The sequence below is a fragment of the Macaca thibetana genome, chromosome 20 (assembly GCF_024542745.1).
Source record: "Macaca thibetana thibetana isolate TM-01 chromosome 20, ASM2454274v1, whole genome shotgun sequence".
In the NCBI taxonomy this organism is placed as follows: domain Eukaryota; kingdom Metazoa; phylum Chordata; class Mammalia; order Primates; family Cercopithecidae; genus Macaca; species Macaca thibetana.
The window spans coordinates 15,531,353-15,555,000 of record NC_065597.1 but is presented as its reverse complement, the minus strand read 5'-3'; the positions used below and the strand labels follow the sequence as shown (position 1 = coordinate 15,555,000).

The 23,648-nt window shown below is 43.8% G+C and overlaps 1 protein-coding gene across 1 annotated transcript in view; it reads right to left on the bottom strand.

Annotated features, from left to right (window-relative positions):
* The window catches only part of PKD1L3 (polycystin 1 like 3, transient receptor potential channel interacting), an 88,794-nt gene that overhangs the window by 21,913 nt on the left and 43,233 nt on the right, over nucleotides 1-23,648 (bottom strand). Inside the window, 11 exon segments of the mRNA XM_050772829.1 lie at nucleotides 1,886-1,952; nucleotides 1,954-2,048; nucleotides 2,051-2,350; nucleotides 3,385-3,525; nucleotides 4,056-4,155; nucleotides 6,618-6,852; nucleotides 6,953-7,145; nucleotides 8,497-8,677; nucleotides 9,839-10,038; nucleotides 11,077-11,273; nucleotides 20,922-21,068. Coding sequence (XP_050628786.1) covers nucleotides 1,886-1,952; nucleotides 1,954-2,048; nucleotides 2,051-2,350; nucleotides 3,385-3,525; nucleotides 4,056-4,155; nucleotides 6,618-6,852; nucleotides 6,953-7,145; nucleotides 8,497-8,677; nucleotides 9,839-10,038; nucleotides 11,077-11,273; nucleotides 20,922-21,068 — 1,856 coding nt within the window.

The following is a 23,648-nucleotide window of genomic DNA, read 5'->3' as shown; positions in this document are numbered from 1 at the left end:
CCAAGCAGCTGGTACTACAGTCACGTGCAACCATGCCTGGCTAATTTTTTTTTGTAGAGATGGGATCTTGCCATGTTGCCCAGGCTGGTCTTGAACTACTGGCTTCAAATGATACCCCTGCTACAGTATCCAAAAGCATTAGCATCACAGGCGTAAGCCACTGTGCCTGGCCCAGTCACCTTGATTTAGTATTTTGTTCAGGACAAGGTACAATTATAGACTGCAAGTAGAATGTGCCGTGGGCCAGGTGCGGTGGCTTATGCCTGTAATTCCATCGCTCTGGGAGGCTGAGGCGGGTGGATCACCTGAGGTCAGCCTGGTCAATATAGCAAAACCCCATCTCTACTAAAAATAAAAAAAATTAGCTGGGCATGGTGTGGGGCGCCTATAATCCCAGCTACTCAGGAGGCTGAGGGAGGAGAATCGCTTGAGCCCGGGGGATGGAGGTTGCAGTGAGACGAGATCATGCCACTTTGCTGTAACCTGGGCGGAAGAGCGAAACTCCGTCTTGGGGAAAAAAAAAAAAGAAAAAGAACGTACCCTGAACCCAGAACTGTCACCACCTAAAACTGAACTAAGGACACCAGTCTGGGCAACATAGTGAGACCCTGTCTCTAAAAAAAATAATAATTAACTGGGTACGGTGGCACACACCTGTAGTCCCAGCTACTCAGGACGCTGAGGTGGGGGAATTGCTTGAGCCCACAAGTTTAAGGCTGCAGTGAGATGAGATTATGTCACTGCATTCTAGCCTGAGTGGGAGACTGAGACCTTGATTCTAAAAGTAAAATTAAAAAAAAATTGAACTAAATAGATTCAACATGCAATAAATAGGAGTTATTATCTATAAAAACTCTCTCAAACACACTAACCACACCTTTAGGACTGTAAATGTTTGCTGAGATAAAAATGCATTTTAGATTCTTTTTCAGGAACCTAGGAAGTGATCCAAATCTCATCAGGAAGCCACCAATCCTGACATAAATGAATTTAACAGTTTCCAGAATGCAGCTTACTTAACAAGATCTAAAGTTAAATAATGACAGTGTTGGTAACTGGTGGAAAAATTTTGAATACGAAACGTTCCTGGCAGATGCAGTGGCTCTCACCTGTAATCCCAGCACTTTGGGAGGCCGAGGTGGGTGGATCACTTGAGGTCAGGAATTTGAAACCAGCCTGACCAACATGGTGAAACCCCATCTCTACTAAAGGAAGCTGAGGCAGGAGAATCGCTGGAACCCAGGAGGCGGAGGTTGCAGTGAGCCAAGATCATGCCATTGCACTCCAGCCTGGGCAATGAGAGCAAAACTCTGCCTCAAAAAAAAAAAAAAAAAAAAAAAAAAAAAAAAAAAAAAAAAAAGCCAGATGTGGTAGTGCATGCCTGTAATCCTAGCTACTAGAGAGGCTGAAGCAGGAGAATTGCTTCAACCAGGGAGGTGGAGGTTTCAGTGAGCCTGGATTGTGCCACCGCACTCTGGCCTGCGTGACAGAGTAAGACTGTCTCAAAAAAAAAAAAAAAAAAAATGTGATCCCTGAGAAAGTCATTCTTTAGCATTTCTTCATCACTGTCCACAGCAAGGCATACTAACTCCTCTGCATGGTGGCGTTCCTTGAAGACACAAACCATATCGTGTCCATCTTTTCACTGTTAGCTCCTAGGACAGTTCCAAGCATATTAGAGAAGTTCAATGCATTTTGTGGGGCTGAACTGGATACCCATGCAAGCAAAGTCACACAGACATCCTCACAGACTTGGGAAAGATGGCTCAGGCCAAAATAGCATCTCATGTGGAGATCCTCCAATGAACCCACATTCCTGGTTTTGCACTTACTGAACAGCCTTCTCTGCTATGTGTGGTTGAGTCCTAGGGGTCACTCCAGTTACTTCTCATGATGTAACTGAATCCACTGTCATTCTTGCTTGTCAGCCTTTTGTGAAGCTCATCAGCGGGGAATCGGCCCCATGGGCCTGGGTGAACAGATGTAACTGAACCTCCTTAGATGAAGTCCAGGGAACAAGCTCTTGGGATGCCCACAGGTACGGCCATATCAGAAAACACCAGCTGACCTTCCTCCACTTTCTCATAGATCGTGGTACAGGGTATTTGGAAAATGAATTGTACCCCATATTTGCAATGAATGGGCTTCAGGACTGCATTCTTACCTCTGTAATCCCCATACAGGCTAGGAAGGAGGATGTGATTGGCCCAGGGATAGAAATCCTGAAGAAGTTTGATTTCCGAGAATCGGGGCGAAAAGGTCTTCCTGATAGCTTGGTGGAGGTAAAATCTATTGGAGTTCTTTACAGAGCAGATTGCAGTCATCAACAGGGTAAGGAAAAGGATTTGTACTAGTTTAAAAGAGGAAAAAAAAGTCATAGTTGAGTGGTTAACTTGGAAATCCTCTATGTCTTTTTCTTCATTTTTCCTAAGTCTATAGACTTATGCAGGTCAAAACCAGTCAAAAATTGGCAGTTTCATATGGTTCAGTCTAATAATTATAAATACACACATTGACATTTCCTTCCCAGAATTATTCTGCCACTAATCATACATTTTACTTAAAATAAGATACATTGGCTGTGGCCGGGCACAGTGGATCACACCTGTAGTCCTAGCACTTTGGAAGCTGAGAGGGGCAGATCACCTAATGTCAAGAGTTCAAGACCAGCCTGACCAACATAGTGAAAACCCCTATCTACTAGAAATACAAAAATGAGCTGGGCGTGGTGGTGTGTACCTGTAATCCCAGCTAACCAGGAGACACAGGTAGGCGAATCACTAGAACCCAGGAGGCACAGGATGCAGTGAGCTGACATTGCACTACTGCACTCCAGCCTGGGCAACAGAGTGAGACTGTGTCAAAAAAAAAAAAAAAAAAAAAAAAAAAAAAAGAGAAAGAAAAAGATACATAAAATCCCACACAAGAAATATGGTGTTCAGCTCTAAGGACCAAGCATGCACTCTGTTTCACTCATGTGATTGTGTTTACCAGCAGCAAAGTCATGATAAAAACATAATTTGTCTTCTTTGGACTAGGGAATCCAGTAATGAACTAGATGTGTTGAAGCCAGTCAACTAGCACCTACAGAATAGACGTTTGCCAAAGCATTTTCATTTTCCCTCCATAGATCGTGTTATTAAATTTTGCAGGTAGAGAAACTGACTTACTCTAGCACAGAATGAAACCTCTAGACTCCAAGGTCAGGGGTCTGTCTGTCCAGTTACCATCCCACCTGCTTTACTGGAATCCCAAATCTCATGAGGTGAAGATTTTAAAAGACAGCTTTTCAACCCTTCTTTACTTTCCATTTTATTCTCTCTCTTCCTTTCCCTTCTGGAAAAGGTGCTGTATTATTAATATGTTGCCATTTCCTCTCCATACCCAAAATATCTCCAGTCAGCTTGAAGAGTTTCTTCTTTTTCAAGGTTCTTTCCGGACGCTTAGTTGGACTATTCATAGCTGGGGCTACATAGACGGGGTTGTTCTTATCTCTTGAACCTGGTACTGACGAAGAACATTTTGCTGTCAAAAATTCAAATGTAGACCAAAGAAATGTTATATTTCATTAAGCGGCCACTCACCATTCACTGAGCATCTACTGTGCGCACTTCCTTTTAAATGTTAAACAAGCACTTCCTTTTAAATTTTAAATGTAAAACTGCCCACACAGTGCCTCTTAAGCTCTCTATTATAAAGGACCTGTTTTTAAAAAAATTACAATCAGTTGAGGACTGATACTTTTGTACAATACAGTGAAAATGAGTTACTAGGCTGAACACAGTGGCTCATGCCTGTATTTTCAATTCTAGCACTTTGGGAGGCCAAGGCAGCAGGATCGCTTGAGGCCAGGAGTTGACCAGCCTGGTCAACATAGTGAGACGTTGTCTCTACAAAAAAAATAAAAAATTAGCCAGGCATAGTGGCACATGCCTGTGGTCCCAGCTAGGGGAGGTGGGGGAGGGGGGATATCAAGTATGGCAAGGTGGCCAGAGTTCCACTGATCTAATTTGCTTTTTTCAAAATTAGGTACTTGTTAGAACTATTTGAGTTACCCAAGAGTGCCAAGATCCTCTTTGTTTGTTGTTCCTTCTCTTTGTTAAGCCGTGGCATCCTGCTCATCATCAGTGAGTGTAAGAATGTGAAGAAGACCACCTGGGCAGGAGAATCACAGGAGAACATCGTGAGCAGACGTTACAGACCCAGGAAGATAACACCACATGTAAAGGAAGAGGTGGGCACTCATGAAAAACTTCAATTATTTGGCTCTTCATGTTAATGAAAAACTAATTTCACATTAATTTTTGCACAATGATGGGGACAAGGAGAAGGGCCATCAGACTCTAAATAATGTTAATATTCGTATTTTTTGCTTATAGTTCTTAATCTGGTTGGCTGGAGAAGCTGATACCGTCAAATGATCTGTGATGTCTATTCAATAACATCTCTCAGTATCTTTGGAAGACTTCTGATGAAAATCCAGACTTTTTTTTTTTTTTTTTTTTTTTTTTTTTTTTTTTGAGATGGAGTCTCGCTCTGTCACCGAGGCTGGAATGCAGTGATGCAATCTCGGCTCACTGCAACCTCGGCTTCCTGGGTTCAAAAGATTCTCTTGCCTCAGCCTCCCAAGTAGCTGGGACTACAGGTGCATACCACACGCAGTTTATTTTATTTTATTATTATTTTTTGAGACAGAGTCTCGCTCTGCTGCCCAGGCTGGAGTACAATGGCACGATCTCGGCTCACTGCAACCTCCGCCTCCCGGGTTCAAGTGATTCTCCCTGCCTCAGCCTCCTGAGTAGCTGGGATTACAGGCACTCACCACCACACCTGGCTAATTTTTGTATTTTTAGTAGAGACAGGGTTTCGCTATGTTGGCCAGGCTGGTCTCAAACTCCCCACCTCAGGTAATCCGCCTGCCTCGGCCTCCCGAAGTGCTAGGATTACAGGCGTGAGCCGCCACACCCGGCCTGGGATTTCTGTATTCTTAATAGAGACAGGGTTTCACCGTGTTGACCAGGGTAGTCTTGAAATCCCAACCTCAAGTGATCTGCCCGCCTTAGCCTCCCAAAGTACTAGGATTACAAGCGTGAGCCACCGCTCCTGGCCACTATGGATTTTCTGGAGATGGATCCTTAGATGTGAAACCTCTCTAGCAAAAGGATGCAGAATTTGCAAGTTGTCACTATGTATTGCCAGACTTCCCTTAACCAGGACTGGCTGTTCATTTCCTTGGCATTACTGTGTATTATTATTTTTCTTTGCCATTATTAAAACAAAAATGCAATATGACAGTTTTATTGGACTAGCGAAGCTGAATTTCTTACATGTGTTTTGGCCACTGCAATCACGGGTTCTGCATTAAAAAATTTATATCTTAACTTACATATAGTTAAAAAAAAGTTCGCTTTTTGGTGTATAATTCCATGAGTGTTGTATATCCACCACTACAGTCAAGATACCAAGTAGTTTCATCACCCCTAAAATTCCCTCAGGCTGTCCCTTTATATTTATGTTTTAGAAGGAACAGTCCATACCTTTTAGAAATATAAAGTCTGGGCCGGGCGCGTTGGCTCAAACCTGTAATCCCAGCACTTTGGGAGGCCGAGGCGGGTGGATCACAAGGTCAGGAGATCTAGACCATCCTGGCTAACATGGTGAAACCCCGTCTCTACTAAAAAAAAAAATACAAAAAACTAGCCGGGCGAGGTGGCGGGTGCCTGTAGTTCCAGCTACTCAGGAGGCTGAGGCAGGAGAATGGCGTGAACCCGGGAGGCGGAGCTTGCAGTGAGCCGAGATCGCGCCACTGCACTCCAGCCTGGGCGACACAGCGAGACTCCATCTCAAAAAAAAAAAAAAAAAAAAAAAAAAGAAATATAAAGTCTGAAATACATGAAATGGATAAAGTGATATGAAGTCTGATATTGTTTCCCCAAATAACAGATGAAACAAGATTGGCCATAAGATGGTTATTGTTGAAGCTGAGTGGTAGGACTTAGAATGCATTATACTAGTAGCACTTTTGTGTGGGTTTGACGTTTTTCTTAATTAAAAACATTTTAAGTTTTTTGTTATTTTTTCAAAGTGGTTTGGGTTGTTGATTTGTTTCTGTCCTCTTCGCTCCTCAATCCTTTTCTGCCATACTTCTTAGTTTTTTCTGTCACGAATTTCACGTATCCCTAACAAATGTCAGTTTGCCTTTTTCTTTTTGTTTTTTAGTGTTGAGACAGGGTCTTGCTCTGTCACCTAGGCTGGAACGCAGTGGCACAATCACGGCTTACTGCAGCCTCAACCTCTGGGCCAAACCATCCTCCCACCTTAGACTCCCAAGTAGCTGGAACTACAGGAGCACACCACCATGCCTGGCTAATTTTTTCTAATTTTTGTAGACGTGGAGTTTCATCATGTTGCCCAGGCTGGTCTCAAACACCTGGACTCAAGCAATCTGCCTGCCTTGGCGTCCCAAAGTGCTGGGATTACATGCATGAGCCGCTGCACCCAGCCTGGTTTGCCTATTTGGTTTTTGTTATGTTGCACTGTCAAAACCACTTGACACCCAGGGACCTCAGTGTCCCTAACTTCTGCAATTCCAGTGGTTCTTCCCGTCCCGCGCATACCTTTCCTGGCTGGCTGATGAAGACGTTTTGAAGCACTGATAAAATAATTGAAATCATCCAGCTGGTGGCTTGGTCTTTGCTCATTTCCAAGCTATAAAGTGCTGTAAAAAAGGCTGAAGCCAGGCTAGTCAGACCTAGGAGGAGCCAGCAGACTGCAGTCAACCATCTGGACAGGCCATTAGAGATGGGCTTTTTCCCTTCTTCTGAGCTCAGGATGGCGAAACTGGTGACTTCCCTGAAGCACAAAAGTTGAAGGAATAATCCCATATGCATCAGCTGAGAGAGAGGATGAGGAAGATGACAGCGGATAAAGAAGGCTTGGTGTGCTGCATTACCTGGATGGCTCTTGCTCCATGGGAAGAATATGTGTTTCCAAGAGTTGCTGGAGTGTTTGAAGTTGGCTGGCTGCATCTAGGAAGTCACAGGGCTGGTGGCCCCGGGCGAGACCCAGCGTGCCTAAGTGAGATTGCAGCCTCTGCAGGGCTCTACGCAGGTAACGGCAGAAATGATGGTGGTTCTCAGGAACAACTGAAAACAGATTTCAAGTTGACGCTCTCACAAGTGGATTTTTTTTTTTTTTCAATCAGTGCTGACGAGGTTGGCCTCGAACGTGTAGCCTCGCCTCCCCGAGTGCCAGGGCAACCAGCCTGAGTCAGCGCAGCTCCCATCACAAGTGGATTTCAATAAGGAGCAATTGGTGGTAGAGATGAACAATTCATTAATTGATTTGAGGCTGTATTTTCCCACGAGCAGAGACTGGACTGTACCCAACCCTTGCAGTACTACCATCTTCTCTGAGGATGCCGGTGATTTTGTAGCAATTGTAAAATTCTAAGCTTTGATCTAAAGACTTTTAAAACCTATTTACTGAGTTCTTCACCAGAGTGGCAGTACATGTGACCTATACTAGTAAGTGCCCAGGAGACTCAAATCATATTTGAGAATCTATAAATTTCATAATCTCACCATCTCATAAAAGAAAAAGGATGACAAGTTTCAACAGTCTTCGACAAAGCAGATAGGATATGTGGGTCTAATACAGAAAACATTTTTTCTGTTTTTTTTTTTTTTTTTTTTTGAGATGGAGTCTTGCTCTGTCGCCCAGGCTGAGTGTAGTGGCACAGTATTGGTTCATTGCAACCTCCACCTCCCGGGTTCAACTGATTCTCCTGCCTCAGCCTCTCTAGTAGCTGGGATTACAGGCATGTGCCACTACCCCCTGCTAATTTTTGTATTTATAGTAGAGACAGGGTTTCATCACATCATCAGGCTGGTTTTGAACTCCTGACCTCAGGTGATTGCACACTTCGGCCTCCCAAAATGCTGTGATTACACGTGTGAGCCACCCTGCCTGACCTGTGTTTTTTTTTTTTTCCGAGACGGAGTCTGACTATGTTGCCCTGGCTGCAGTGTAGTGGCCCGATCTCAGCTCACTGCAACCTCTGCCTCCTGGGTTCAAGCAATTCTCCTGCCTCAGCCTCCCCAGTAGCTGGGATTGCAGGCGCCCGTCCCCACGCCCAGCTCATTTATTTTTAGTAGAGACAGGGTTTTGCCATGTTGGCCAGGCTGGCCCTGATCTCCTGACTTCAGGTAATCTGCCCACCTTGGCCTCTCCAAGTGCTGGGATTACAGGCGTGAGCCACCATGCCTGGCTTGTGTTTTTTACTTAATCCTGTACTTTGTATCACCAGATAGAGATAGATTGTCTAGAAATCATCAAGGGGAACAAAGCTATCAACCCTATATTAGAAGCTTAAGGAAATTAAAACAACCAGAAGGTTGTATCAGGCCTGTCGGTTATGAATGAGTAAGAGAGTAAGAGACATGCAAGGGAGTGGAGGCGGATGGAAGATTGCTACTGAAATCTACTGAAGTTTACCGCGTGCCCAGTGGCGCTCTGCCTGCTGATGACAGCTTTGACCCTCCAAGTGAGATGATATGAGGCTGGATAAAAGTTTCACCAGCTTAGTAACGTCACAAGAACTCCATGGCGGCTGCTCACACTTGGAGAGTAGGTATGTATTTCTCCTGAGCAGGAATCTCACAGTTTCCTTTAATTCCTGAATGTAGGACCAAGATGAGAAAAATCAGCCTGTTTTTCATTAACCCAGCATTTGTAGCAATTACAGGTGGTAAGGCCGTTTCCTTTAGTCAGAAGGGGATTTGCTTAGCATGAAGAACCGCAATTTTTCATGTTCCTTGAATTTTTCAGAAAGCAGTCACCTCACAGCTCACCGTAGCTTCAATACCAGTTTTATGAGAGAATACAGAATGAAAAAAGAGACAATTTGATCAAACATCAAAGACTAAAGCAAGGCCAGAGTAGTGCCCATGCACTCCCATTTAGTTCTCAGAATACTTAATCATCAAGAGTAAAAGCTAAGCGTGTGGTTGATCACAGCTCAGGGGACAGGAACTGGGAAAAATGTATTACAGGTAACAGGACCCTGACAGCCTCCCATGAGATTCTTCCCACTGCTCTCTTCCACTGTGTGGGGAAGTGGGGGAGCATGTCTTTTTTTTTTTTTTTTTTTTTTTTTTTTTTGAGACAGTCTTGGTCTGTCACCAGGTTGGAGTGCAGTGGTGCGATCTCGGCTCACTGCAACCTCTGCCTCCTGGGTTCAAGCGATTCTCCTGGCTCAGCCTCCTGAGTAGCTGGGACTACAGGCTCATGCCACCACACCTGGCTAATTTTTTTTTTTTTTTTATCTTTTTAATAGAGACGGGGTTTCACCGTGTTAGCCAGGATGGTCTCGATCTCCTGACCTCGTAATCTGCCCACCTCGGCCTCCCAAAATGCTGGGATTACAGGTGTGAGCTACCATGCCCGGCTGGGAGCATATAATTTATCTGTAAAATTTGATACTGGCTGGGTGTGGCAGCTCATGCCTCTAATCCCAGCACTTTGGGAGGCCAAGGTGGGAGGATGGCTTGAGCCCAAGGGTTTGAGACCAGCCTGGACAACACGGTAAAACCCTGTCTCTACAAAAAAAAAAAAAAAAAAAAAAAAAAGCCAGACATGGTGTCACATGCCTGTAGTTCCAGCTACTTGGGAGGCTGAGGTGGGAGGATCACTTGAGCCCGGGAGTTTGAGGCTGCCACAGTGAGCTGAGGTTGCACCACTGCACTCTCCAGCCTGTGCAACAGAGCCAGACCCTATCTCAAAACAAATAAGCAAGCAATAAAATAAAATATAAAATAAAATTTGATATCAAACTTACCTCAACTACCATTGTGGCAGAGAGGGGCTCAGCAGAAGCATCTGAGAGGCAGGAGGCCTGGACGGGAGGAAAGAGGGGCAGAGTCTCCTGTGGCTCAATCAACGGGAAGAGCCGCCCAATGACAACATTGATGGGGAAGAGGATGACAGCAGTGTGGATGCTGATCAGCAGCTCAGACCAGGCCACAGCAAACGGACCCACTGAAAGAAAAGCATGACGTCAACTTTTATTGTCAACAATTAACATAATCGCAAAGTCATTCCTCTCCTAGGTTTAACTATTCACTGAGGAAGTTAACTACATTTATCTCGGGATAAAATTATCATGGCAGTAAAGACCACGTTGTGTTCCTAATACTGCTTCATTTGTTAATGAATGAGAACACCGAGAACATTTGTTAGAGTATTCTAATGCCAGGGCAGTGGAGGAAAAATGAAGGCACAATGTATTAGTCTGTTTTCACATTGCTATAAAGAACTACCTGAGACTGGGTAATTTATAAAGAAAAGAGGTTTAATTGACTCACAGTTCGTCATGGCTGGGGAGGCCTCCGGAAACTTACAATCATGGCAGAAGGTGAAGAGGAAGCAAGACACCTTACATGGCATCACAAAGCATTACAAAGCACTACAAAGCACCTTACGTGGCATTACACTTCACATGCCTTACAAAGCAAGGCATCTTGCATGGTGGCAGAAGAGTGACGGGGGAGCTGCCACGCACTGTTTTTATCCCCCTCCCCGAGATGGAGTTTTGCTTTGTCACCCATGCTGGAGTGCAGTGGCGCAATCTCGGCTCACTGCAACCTCTGCCTCCGTGGTTCAGTTCAAGCAATTAAACCATCAGATCTCATCAGAACTCACTCACTATCATGGGAAAAGCATGGGAGAAACTGCCCCCATGATCCAGCCACCTCCCAGCAAGTCCCTCCCCCAATACAGGGGGATTACAGGTGGATGTGAGATTTGGGTGGGGACACAGAGCCAAACCATATCACACAACATGATTCTGTTTCTAACCCTGAAAGTAAGGAGAATGGAATACAGTAAAAGTATTACATAGTAGGCTAGGCATGGTGACTCATGCCTGTAATCCCAGCATTTCAGGAGGCTGAGGCAGGAGGATCACTTGAGGCCAGGAGTTCCAGACCAAGCCTGGGTAACAGAGTGAGACCCTGCCAAAAAAAAAAAAAAAAGGATTGCGTACTACAAACAACACACATCAGGGCTCATCCGTACATTGCTCATCTCTCTTGGCAGTGGTGCTGTTTATCTTCCAGAACATAACATTGATGACCATGTTGCAGAGTAGCAGTGTCATGCAGCAAGACAGCCGTTGGACCCTTGTAAACTGGTTCCAGGGATGCCGAGTTGCAACTGAAAGCCACAGATAATCCTGGGTGAACTTTTCGACAATCATGGAGGAAAACAGATGTCTGAAAAGAGAAATTAGAAGAGGAAATACACGAGATTTTCTTCGGAAAGTGCACCAGTTTAAGATGTGATTTGCCCAGCAACAAGCAACGTAACAACTCCCAAGCCTCTGTTCAACACCTCTGTCAATAAGCTTTCAGATATTGTAATTCTTTTATTTAAATTCTTTTACCACCACACAAATGTGTCCATGTAAGATTCTTTTGTTATTTTAGGATAAAAGGTTGTTGAGGATAATTTATATGGTATGCGAGTTTAAAATTAAAAATGGTTGTTTTAGCTTTATAAGAGTTTTGATACATCTTTTACTCTTCAAAAGTTTACATCAAACTACTGCTCAAAATAGTTTGGTAAATTCATAGTCTGAGCACTTTCTCTACGCCAAATATGGAGGCACTACAAATAATATCTAAAAAGAAAGAACCAAAAAGACTTTGCTGGGCTTAAACACAAAATAAACCTTTCTGAGGAAGAGAAGCAGAATGAGAGAACAGGGTGGTGAGAGGGAGGTAGAAGCCACAGGAGTACTGAGCTCCTGGTCTGGAAGAAGGCAGTACAAAAGCGGGAGCTTGACTTTTGTAGGGTGACTGAAACTCAAAATGTTTCATTGGGTGCAGGAAAGGGCGGGACAAAACCAACTTCACTGCTAGAAGCTAGGGTTAAGGCTGGAGCTCATGAAAGGATACGTCAGAACAAAACCACCTCTGTAGGGCTACACATTTATAGTAAGCAGGTGAGGAAAAAAAGGACAGCTTCATGACCGGCAACTGAGTCAAGAGATCCAAGACTCATGACAAGATCTGCAACACTCCTAGTTTCATTAATTTCACTGAAAAATAGGAGCTCCGAAGTTCCATATAGTAAGGCCCAGTTCTAGACTAGAGATGTGAAGGGGTGGAATGAAAACAATAGCAAAACCAGTCAGGGATGGTGTTTGTGGTGGAAGGGGTGGGAGGGATGGTATGTGTGTGTGGAGGTGCAGTGCTAGGGAGAGGAGTGGGAGGGAGAGGGAAAATAATAATCCAGCCCAAAAGAAATTAATGTAATGGGACCCAGAAGGCAGAGGTTGCAGTGAGCCGAGATCGCACCACTGCACTCTAGCCTGGGCTATAGAGAGAGACTCCATCTAAAAAACAAACAAAAAAAGTGGTGTATATAAGCACACACACACACAACGGAATATCATTTAGTTTAGTTTTTTGTTTGTTTTTGAGACAGGGTCTTGCTGGGTCACCCAGGTTGGAGTGGAGTGAAGTGGTGAGATCTTAGCTCACTGTAACCTCCATCCCCCTGACTCAAGTGATCCTCCCACCTCAGCCTCCCAAGTAGCTGGGACCACAGGTACACACCACCACATCTAATAGGGTTTAGCTGTATCCCCACCCAAATCTCATCTTGAATTGTAGTTTCCAAAATCCTCTCCTCTGTCATGGGAGGAACCAGGTGGAGATAACTGAATCATGGGGTTGGTTTCCCCCATCCTGTTCTTGTGATAGTGAGCGAGTTCTCACAAGACCTGATGGTTTTGTAAGGTGCTCCCCACTTCACTGGGCACTCATTCTCCTTGCTGCCACCATGTGAAGAAGGTGTGTTTACTTCCCCTTCCGTCATGATTGTAAGTTTCCTGAGGCCTCCCAAGCCATGCTGAACTGTGAGTGAATTAAACATCTTTCCTTCACAAATTACCCAGTCTTAGGCATGTCTCCATAGCAGCATGAGAATGTACTAAATATAACACCTGGCTAATTTTTGTATTTTTTGTAGAGATGGGGTTTTGCCATGTTGCCCAGGCTGGTCCTGAACTCCTGAGCTCAAGTGATCCACCTGTCTCAACCTCCCAAAGTGCTGGGATTCCAGGTGTGAGCCACTGCACCTGGCCCATCACTTAGCTTTACAAAGGAAGAATTTTTTTTTTTTTTTTTTTTTTTTTTGAGATGGAGTTTCACTCTTGTCGCCTAGGCTGGAGTGCAATGGCGCGATCTTGGCTTGCTGCAACCTTCACCTCCCAAGTTCAAGCAATTCTCCTGTGTCAGCCACCCAAGTAGCTGGGATTACAGGCACCCACAACCATGCCTGGCTAATTTTTGTATTTTTAGTAGAGATGGAGTTTCACCATGTTGGCCAAGCTGGTCTCGAACTCCTGACCTCTGGTGATCCACCTGCCCTGGCCTCCCAAAGTGCTAAGATGATGGGTGTGAGCCACTGCACCTGGCCCAAAAAGGAAGGAAATTCTTGCACGTACTACAACATGAATGAACCTTGAGGACATTATGATAAATGAAATAAGGTAATCACAGAAGGACAAATACTGTATGGTTCTGCTTACATGAGGAATGTGAAGCAATGAAATGTACAGAAATAGAATAGTTGCCAAGGGTTGGAAGGCGGAGGAAACAGGAAGTTGTTCAATGGGTATAGAGTTTGTTTTGCAAGGTGAAAAAGTTCTGGAGCTCTGTTGCACAACAATGTGAATACATATACTACTACTGAAAACTTAAAAATGTTAAGATGGTAAATGTTATGGATTTTCCATAACTTTAAAAATTGTAGGCCGGGCGCGGTGGCTCAAGCCTGTAATCCCAGCACTTTGGGAGGCCGAGACGGGCGGATCATGAGGTCAGGAGATCGAAACCATCCTGGCTAATACGGTGAAACCCCGTCTCTACTAAAAAACACAAAAAACTAGCCGGGCGAAGTGGCGGGTGCCTGTAGCCCCAGCTACTCGGGAGGCTGAGGCAGGAGAATGGCGTGAACCCGAGAGGAGGAGCTTGCAGTGAGCTGAGATCCGGCCACTGCACTCCAGCCTGGGTGACAGAGCGAGACTCCGTCTCAAAAAAAAAAAAAAAAAAAAAAAAAAAAAAATAAAAATAAATAAATAAATAAAATAAAAATTGTAAAAATAGTGTAAACATAAACATAAATAAATATATAGCTTGCAACATTTCTGCCTTAAAAAATAACTACATGCAGTAGTGATTATGAATCTATGTTATGGACACACAATACATGAAGATGTAATTTGTATGACAACAGTAGCACAAAGGAGCAGGAAGGGAACTGAGCTATAAGAGTGAAATTTTTGTATACTATTGAAATTAAGTTGATAGTAATCCAGCTAGGTTGTCATAAATTAGAATTTTAATTATAATCCCCAGGGGAGGCATAAAGAAAATAATTTAAAAAGATATAGTAAAAGATATGACAAAAGAACATGGTAGACTGGAAAATATCCATTTAACACAGAGAAGGCAGTGATGTCCACTGGGAGATTCTATGCCAGTAGGTGTGGGTAACTGTTGAACCCCATTTGTGATGGAGATTAAAAAAAAAGGCAGTGATAAAGAAACAGAGGAACAAAAAAGATACAGTACAGACAGAAAACAAATAGCAACATGGCAGATACAAACCTCATCTTATTAGTAATTATATCAAATGTAAATAGGTTAAACTCACAAATTAAAAGATAGAGATTGGTAGAATGGACCAAAAAATGCCTAATCCCGCTGTATTCTGTCAACAAGAGACATAATTTAGATATGAAGACACAAATGAACTGAAATTAAAAGCATGGGCAGGTAGTGGTAGCTCATGCCTGTAATCCCAGCACTTTGGGAGGCCAAGGTGGGAGGATCATTTGAGGGCAGGAGTTCGAGACTAGCCTGGCAAACATGACAAAACCCCATCTCTAATAAAAACACAAAAATTAGCCAGGCATGGTGGCACGTGCCTGTAGTCCTAGCTACTCGGGAGGCTAAGGCAGGAGGATTGCTTGAACCCGGGAGGTTGCAGTGAGCCAAGATCACGCCACTGGACTAAAAAGATGGAAAAAGGTATTCCATGTAAACAGCAATCAAAAAAGGGCTGGAGTGGCTGTACTAATAATATAAGACAAAATATACTTCAAGACAAGAATTATTACTAGAGATAAAGGACATTTTATTAAAGGGTCACTCTATTAAGAAGATAAATTCGCCTGTGCTTACTGTCTTCTTGCAAGCCAAATGGAACTGTTACCTGCCAGCCATATAGCTGTCACAGTGCTTCTGCTTAGGAACTGCTGCACAGGCAGAAGACAATGTATTAAAATCTTCAACGTGTTAAGGGAAAAATAACAAAAAGTTTCTATCCAGTTAAATAGCTAACTATGAGTCAAGAGTAAAGATGGACACACATTTCTCATTAGAACTATTAAAAGAACTACTTTAACAAGAAGAAAAAAGCCCAGAGTAACGATAAGAAATACAGAAAACTTGCTGGACGCAGTAGCTCACGCCTGTAATCCTAGCACTTTGGGAGGCTGAGGTGAGCAGATTACCCCGAGGTCAGGAGTTTGAGACCAGCCTGGCCAACATGGTAAAACCCCATCTATACTAAAAATGTAAAAGCTGGCCAGGCATGGTGGTGGGTGCCTGTAATCCCAGCTACTCAGGAGGCTGAGGCAGGAGAATCACTTGAATCCAGGAGGCGGAGGTTGCAGTGAGACGAGATCATGTCACTGCACTCCAGCCTGGGTGACAGAACAGGACTCCATCTCAAAAAAAAAAAAAAAAAAAAAAAAAAAAAAAGAAGCCAGGCACGGTGGCTCATGCCTGTAATCTTAGCACTTTGGGAGGGTGAGGCATGCAGACTGCCTGAGAGCAGGAGTTTGAGACTAGCCTGGGCAACAGAATGAAACTCACTCTCTACTAAAATACAAAAAATTAGCCAGGCGTGGCAGTGTATGCCTGTTATCCCAGCTACTTGGGAGGCTGAGAAAGGAGAATTGTTTCAACCTGGGAGGCAGAGGTTGCAGTAATCTGAGACTGCGCCACTGCACTCCAGCCTGGGTGACACATCAAGACTCCCGTCTCAAAAAAAAAAAAAAAAAGCCACAAAAAGAATACAGAAAATTAGGCTGGACCCGGTGGCCCTCACCTGTAATCCCAGCACTTTGGGAGGCCGAGGCGGGTGGATCACCTGAGGTCAGGAGTTTAAGACCAGCCTGACCAACACGGAAAAACCCCATCTCTACTAAAAATACAAAATTAGTTGGGTGTGGTGGCACATGCCTATAATCCCAGCTGCTTGGGAGGCTGAGACAGGAGAATCACTTGAACCTGGGAGGCGGAGGTTGTGGTGAGCTGAGAGAGCTGAGATAGCGCCATCGTACTCCAGCCTGGGCAACAAGAGCGAAACTCCATCTCAAAAACCAACCAACCAACCAACCAAACAAAAAACAAAGAATACAGAAAACTAGAATAAACAGAGAAATTACTATATTATTAATATATTTAACTGTGAATTATGAAAGGAAAAGCCTTTTTTGTGCATCTAAAAACATAATGGTAAAACCAAACCACTAGAGAGTAATTTAAAACATGGGAATTGGGAGAGGGTTTACTCAAGAATGGTTAAAGCATTGCTAATTTTTTTTTTTTTTTTTTTTTTTTTGAGACGGAGTCTCGCTCTGTAGCCCAGGCTGGAGTGCAGTGGCCGGATCTCAGCTCACTGCAAGCTCCGCCTCCCGGGTTTACGCCATTCTCCTGCCTCAGCTCCCCGAAGTAGCTGGGACTACGGGCGCCCACCACCTCACCCGGCTAGTTTTTTTTTGTATTTTTTAGGAGAGACAGGGTTTCACCGTGTTAGCCAGGATGGTCTCGATCTCCTGACCTTGTGATCCGCCCGTCTCCGCCTCCCAAAGTGCTGGGATTACAGGCTTGAACCACCGCGCCCGGCCTAGCATTGCTAATTCTTTGTCATGTTCCAGCAGAAGAAACATTCTTAGAAAATTAATATAGAGAAAAAGCGTGTTAAAAATTAAAAGTAACCAATAAAAAGAATTAGAAGAGGAAAAGGAGGAACAGAAGCAGGAAGTGGAAAAAGAAGAGGAGAAAGAGGAAAAAATACAATGTATAGTTTCTAAACCAGCAAAGATTAAAAAATACAAGAAGTGGTCAGGCATGGTGGCTCACACCTGTAATCCTAGCACTTTGGGAGACCAAGACATGCAGATCACTTGAGCCCAGGAATTCAAGACTAGCCTGGGCAACATGGTGAGACCCTGTTTCTACAAAAAATAGTTTTAAAATTAGCCAGGCGTGGTGGCACACACCTGTAGTCCCAGCTACTCAGGAAGCTGAGGTGGGAGGATCACCTGAGGCCAGCAAGGTTGAGACTGCAGTGAGCTGTCATCATGCCACAGCACTCCAGCTTGGGTGACAGAGCAAGACCGCATCTCAAAAAACAATCAACAAGAGGCAATGAACCTTAAAAAAACCACAAAACCTGTCAATTTGACAATGTGGAAAGTAGATAAAGAGAATGGATTATAACAAATAATGCAAAATAATATGGTAAAGTAAGTCCAAATGGATCAGTAATCATAATTAATATAAACATGGTAAAGTCATGTATCAAAAGATATACATTATTAGATCTGGTTTTTTAAATATCCAGTTATATGTTGCTTGCAAGACATAACTCTAAGCAAAACCATAAAAAAGGCTGAAAGTAAAAAGGTAAGAACAAACAATAGAAATAATATCAGTATGTCAACTTTCTTTAGCTAATATAAAATGGAATTTAAGATACAAAGTGTCAACAGGATCAAAGGGAGACCTATATAATAAAAAAAAAAAAAACCCAATGTCTCCAGAAGAATAACATGCACTTAAATGCTCCTAATAAATATCCAATAGACATATAAAATATGTCTGTATGGTAAAAACTTAGGTAACTGAAGGAGAATTAAACTCAGTCATTCCTCTATTGGAAACACAGAGATTAAACAGATAAAAAATCACATTTCAACAACAAAAATGTTTGAATATACCTATATATGTTTTTTTTTTTGTTTTTTTTTTTTTTTTTGAGACGGAGTCTCGCTCTGTCGCCCAGGCTGGAGTGCAGTGGCCGGATCTCAGTTCACTGCAAGCTCCGCCTCCCGGGTTCCCGCCATTCTCCTGCCTCAGCCTCCCGAGTAGCTGGGACTACAGGCGCCCGCCACCTCGCCCGGCTAGCTTTTTTGTATTTTTTAGTAGAGACGGGGTTTCACCCTGTTAGCCGGGATGGTCTCGATCTCCTGACGTCGTGATCCGCCCGTCTCGGCCTCCCAAAGTGCTGGGATTACAGGCTTGAGCCACCGCGCCCGGCCGAATATACCTATATATGTTTTAAAAATACTAGAACTTTGGATGCAATGGTGTATGCCAGTAATCCTAGCTACTCAGGAAGCTGAGGTGGGAGGACTGATTGAGCCTAGGTGTTTGGGACCAGCTTGGGCAACATAGTGAGACCCTATCTCAAAAATCAAAAGAAAACAAAACAAACCTCGAACTGCATCGGGTCTAGGGAGGGGAAACAGTATTCACTACTCCTTAAGTTTTCATAAAGGAGAAACAATTTCTGCCAGTTTATTCCTATACGCAAGCAACACACAATTTAAAATATATATTTGTTTGTTTTGGAGACAGGAACTCTTTTTTTTTTTTTTTTTTCCCACTTCTTGCTTGCTGAGAGTCCCTGATTTTTAGTTTCAAGACTTACTTGTTTTGAGATGGAATCTTTGCTCCTTTGCACAGGCTGGAGTGCAGTGGCACGATCTCAGCTTATTGCAGCCTCGACCTCCTGGGTTCAAGTGATTTTCCTGCCTCAGTCTCCCCAGTAGCTGGGACTACAGGCGTGCACCACTGCGCACGCCTAATTTTTGTATTTTTGGTAGATAAGGGGTTTCACCATGTTGGCCAGGCTGAGCTCGAACTCCTGACCTCAGGTGATCTGCCCACCTCAGCCTCCCAAAGTGTTGGGATTACAGGAGTGAGTCACCGTACCTGGCCCTTCCCCTTGAATCTGATTTTCAAAGTTAGGACATAAAAGGCCGAAGCCCCTACTTAGTTCTGTTGAACTGCCCATTCTGGAGGGAGACAGCCACCCTATGAAAAAGGCCACTCTCCTGAGGCTGGAGCCATGCCTAGGTGCTTTGTTGACAGCCACAGATAAGCTCTCAGTTGACAGCCAGCGCCCCCTGCTGACCTTGTGAGCGAATAATTTTTGGAAATCTAACAGGAACCTACAGATGAGTATAGACCCAGCCAGGATGAAAGAGCGGGAGGGAAAACTCCCCAGCCATGGTCTTACTGAATTTCTGACCCACAAAACCAGGAGAAAAGTAAAATGGTTGTTTTAATCCACTCAGTTTTGGGAGCAATTTGTTACGCAGCAATTGTCATTGGAGCAGATCTTAATCAAGAAATAGACATTTCTTGCTGTTCTGGACATCCTAACTACTCAATCACACAAGATCGGGATAGGAGTCCAGTCTCAGAAGAAACAGCTCCATGTTTTTTGCCTTTAGGCATTTTAATGTAAGGACATGGTGTTTGGTTGGTTGGTTTTGTTGTTGTTTTGAGACAGGGTCTCTCTCTGTCGCTGAGGCTGGAGCGCAGTGGCTCTATCTTGGCTCACTGCAACTTCCGCTTCCCGGGTTCAAGCCACTCTTCTGACTCAGCCTCCCAAGTAGCTGGGACTACAGTCTCATGATACCATGTCTGGCTAATTTTCGTACTTTCGGTAGAGATGGGGTTTTGCTATGTTGGCCAGGCTGGTCTCAAACTCCTGGCCTCAGGTGACTCGCCCACTTCGGCCTCCCAAAGTGCTGGGATTACAGGCGTGAGCCTCCATGTCCGGCCAGGACATGATGTTTGGGCCTCTTGCAATCATCTTGTTCCCATGAGGAAAAAGCCGAGAGCCCTAATATTGAACCAGAAAGCTGAAGATAAGAAGAATGTCAGATAGCAGAGGTATATTCTCTTAGGCATATTCTCATCTTTAGCATTCAGGAGACATAGAAAGATACATGGATACCTAGAAAGATACAGAAGTCGACGCTCACATTATATTGTTCTGGTCTGTCTGTGAATTCAGCAGTACCACATTGCTTGAATTATTTTGGTTTACTTGCATCTTTGTATTTTTTGAGACGGAGTTTCACTCCGTCGCCCAGGCTGGAGTGCAGTGGCAATCTCAGTTCACTGCAACCTCCACCTCCCAGGTTCAAGCAATTCTCCTGCCTCAGCCTCCTGAGTAGCTGGGATCACAGGTGCACACGACCACGCCTAGCTAATTGTTGTATTTTTAGTAGAGACAGGGTTTTGCCATATTGGCTAGGCTAGTCTTGAACTCCTGACCTCAAGTGATCTGCCTGCCTTGGCCTCCCAAAGTGCAGGGATTGCAGGCGTGAGCCACGGTGCCCGGCCAGTTGACTAGTGTCTTTGAAAATCAGTTGAAGGCTACAGCCCTCTCATACTTTCCTTTATTTTTATATTTTGTTCTCATATATAGAAGTAGTGGTATCCTTTTTATATTCTATTGATCTGAGTGATTGTTTTATTCCTTGATATCTTAGTAAATTATTTATAAATGATTCTCTAGGTAAACAGTTTCAGAAAATAAGGGCAATATTTATAATTTTTATACTGCAAATGTCTTTTTGTTTTCCTTCTGATTTTTAAGGTAATGGTTACACCATTTACAACCACAACAGTAAAGCTTACGTATGTTTGAAATAATATATTAATAAAATGTTAATTTGCATTAAAAACAATTAAACAGTGAACAATTCCATTAATAGTGAACATCAATGTTCACTGTTAATAGTAATTTTCCAACAGTACCTAAAGGAAAAGAGCTGTCTCTTTGAAACTGGGATGAAGACGCGGTCAAGCTCACAGTCTCCGAGGTCCACAGCCAGCCAGCAATTGCACAGGAAATGCCACTTCCTCTTCACTGCCATGTCACAGACAATTACCTGGCTGACATACCTGTAGTAAAACGAAGATAATCACATTAGGGAGGTGGGCTCGAACCAGTTGTTTGTAGTAAGACGTAATCTCGGACGATTGGTAAACTGTCCAAGTAAATGAACTGTTTCATTGCAAGGCAAGAACTAAAGAAAGGAAGGAAAGTTGAGGCCAGACATCGTGGCGCGCGCCTGTAATCTCAGCACTTTGGGAGGCTGACGCAGGCGGATTGCTTGAGTGCAGGTGTTTGAGCACAGCTTGGGTGACATGGCAAAATCCCATCTCTACAAAAATATATGAAAATTAGCTGGGCGTGGTGGTGTGTGCCTGTAGTCCTAAGCTACTTGGGAGGCTGAGGTGGAAGGATTGTTTGAGCCCGGGAGGTCAAGGCTGCAGTGAGCTGAAATTGCACCACAGCATTCTAGCTTGGGGGACAGACTGAGACTCTGTCTGGAAAAATAAAAACAAAGAAACAAGAGTAGATCGTATCCTTCCCTTCCCAACTTCTAAGGGAGTTCACGTACTAGACATCAGACTGCAAACCTTTCTCACCTATGAATAGCTCAGTATGTATATATACTTTTTATAACCTTTCTCTGTCCCATATGTGACAGTGGTTTGCCACCTTTTCAAATATCCCATCTGCCTCTCTTTCATCATCAGGGGGTATAAATGGGGTGTAGTCTTTAATGTTTACATTAATGACTTCTTGCTCTCCTTAGTCTCATCTCCACTTCACAGAGCCACAGGCCCTGAGAGTTCATCCTTTTCCCAACCACAGTGTTTTATCACTAACTTCTCCACTACCTTCAGCCGTTTACACACTTGTCCTCTGGGGCACCTGATTGTACAACCTATTTGATTTCACCTCACAACTAGTCAGCAAACCTCCTCCTTTACTGGAATGATGCTATTTTCCCCAAGGGTCTGTGTTTAGTGTCATGAAACCACTTAAATTTCTCTTGTCAAAATCTTAATTTTAGTTGAAAGTCATTTTCTGTGTTGGGAATATAGACTCCTTTATTTTTTTTTTTTTTTTTTTTTTTTTTTTTTTGAGACGGAGTCTTGCCCTGTCGCCCAGGCTGGAGTGCAGTGGCCGGATCTAGCTCACTGCAAGCTCCGCCTCCCGGGTTTATGCCATTCTCCTGCCTCAGCCTCCCAAGTAGCTGGGACTACAGGCGCCCGCCACCTCGCCCGGCTAGTTTTTTGTATTTTTTAGTAGAGACGGGGTTTCACCGTGTGAGCCAGGATGGTCTCGATCTCCTGACCTCGTGATCCGCCCGTCTCTGCCTCCCAAAGTGCTGGGATTACAGGCTTGAGCCACCGCGCCCGGCCAGACTCCTTTAAACCTAAAGTATTTCTGGTGACTGTCTCATTGAAGCAGTTTATAAAACAACAGGTGACTAAGTTGCATTTGATTCAACCAGGGAGTGCATTTTATACATATAAAGCTTTCACTTAAAAGCAAAGTATGGGCCAGGGGTGCTGACTCATGCCTGTAATCCCAGCACTTTGGGAGCCGAGATGGGTGGATTGCTCATGCTCAGGAATTTGAGACTAGCCTGGGCAATGTGGTGAAACCCCATTTCTATTTAAAAAAATACAAAAATTAGCCAGGGATGGTGGTGCATGCCTGTGGTCCCAGCTACTCAGGAGGCTGAGGTGGGAGGATCACTTGAGCCCGGGAGACAGAGGTTGCAGTGAGCTGTGATCATGCCACTGCACTCCAGCCTGGGTGACAGAGCCAGACCTTGTCTCGGAAAATAAGAAAATAAAAGCAAGGTATAATAAAAGCAGAATAAAACAAAATAAAGAAGAAAATATTTATTTTCTTATTGGTGAGAAACTATTCCCAGGCTTTTTATGTGTTCAGTGTAACTTTTACTCTTATATTCTTTCAAATAGAAAAAAAGTAGAGAATCTAAAGTGAGTGTTAGGAAAGTCTAGTTGAGACATTCACTATGATTACCAGAAATATTATGGAAAAAATTGTCATTTGCTAAAAAAAAAAAAAAAAAAAAAAAAAAAAAAGGACTGGCAGTCTTCTTTATGGGAGCTGATTCTTTTGCTTTTCTGTGCTTTCCAAGTTTTCTGCATTAAAGCACATATAATATTTGCAATTAAAAACATAAAAACAGGCCAGGTGCGGTGGTTCACACCTGCAATCCCAGCACTTCGGGAGGCCAAAGTAGGAGGATCGCTAGAGCCCATGAGTTTGAGACTGGCCTCGGCAACACAGGGAGACCTCATCTCTATAAAAAAGAAAAAATAAGAAAAATTAGCTGGGTGTGGTGACGTGTACCTGAGGTCCCAGCTCCTTGGGAGGCTGAGGTGGGAGGATCATTTGAACCCAGGAGGTCAAAGCTGTGGTGAGCCATAATCATGTCAGTGCACTCCAGTCTGGGCAACGGGGTAGGACCCTCCCTCAAACAACAACGAAAAAAACAGAAATGAAAAGAAAATCAAATGGTGACCAGAGAATGCCTTCAAAAGAGCTTTAAGGGTGGGGCACAATGACTCACTCCTGTAATCCCAACACTCTGGGAGACTGAGGTGGGTGCATTGCTTGGGGCCAGGAGTTTGAGACCAGCCTGGCCAACA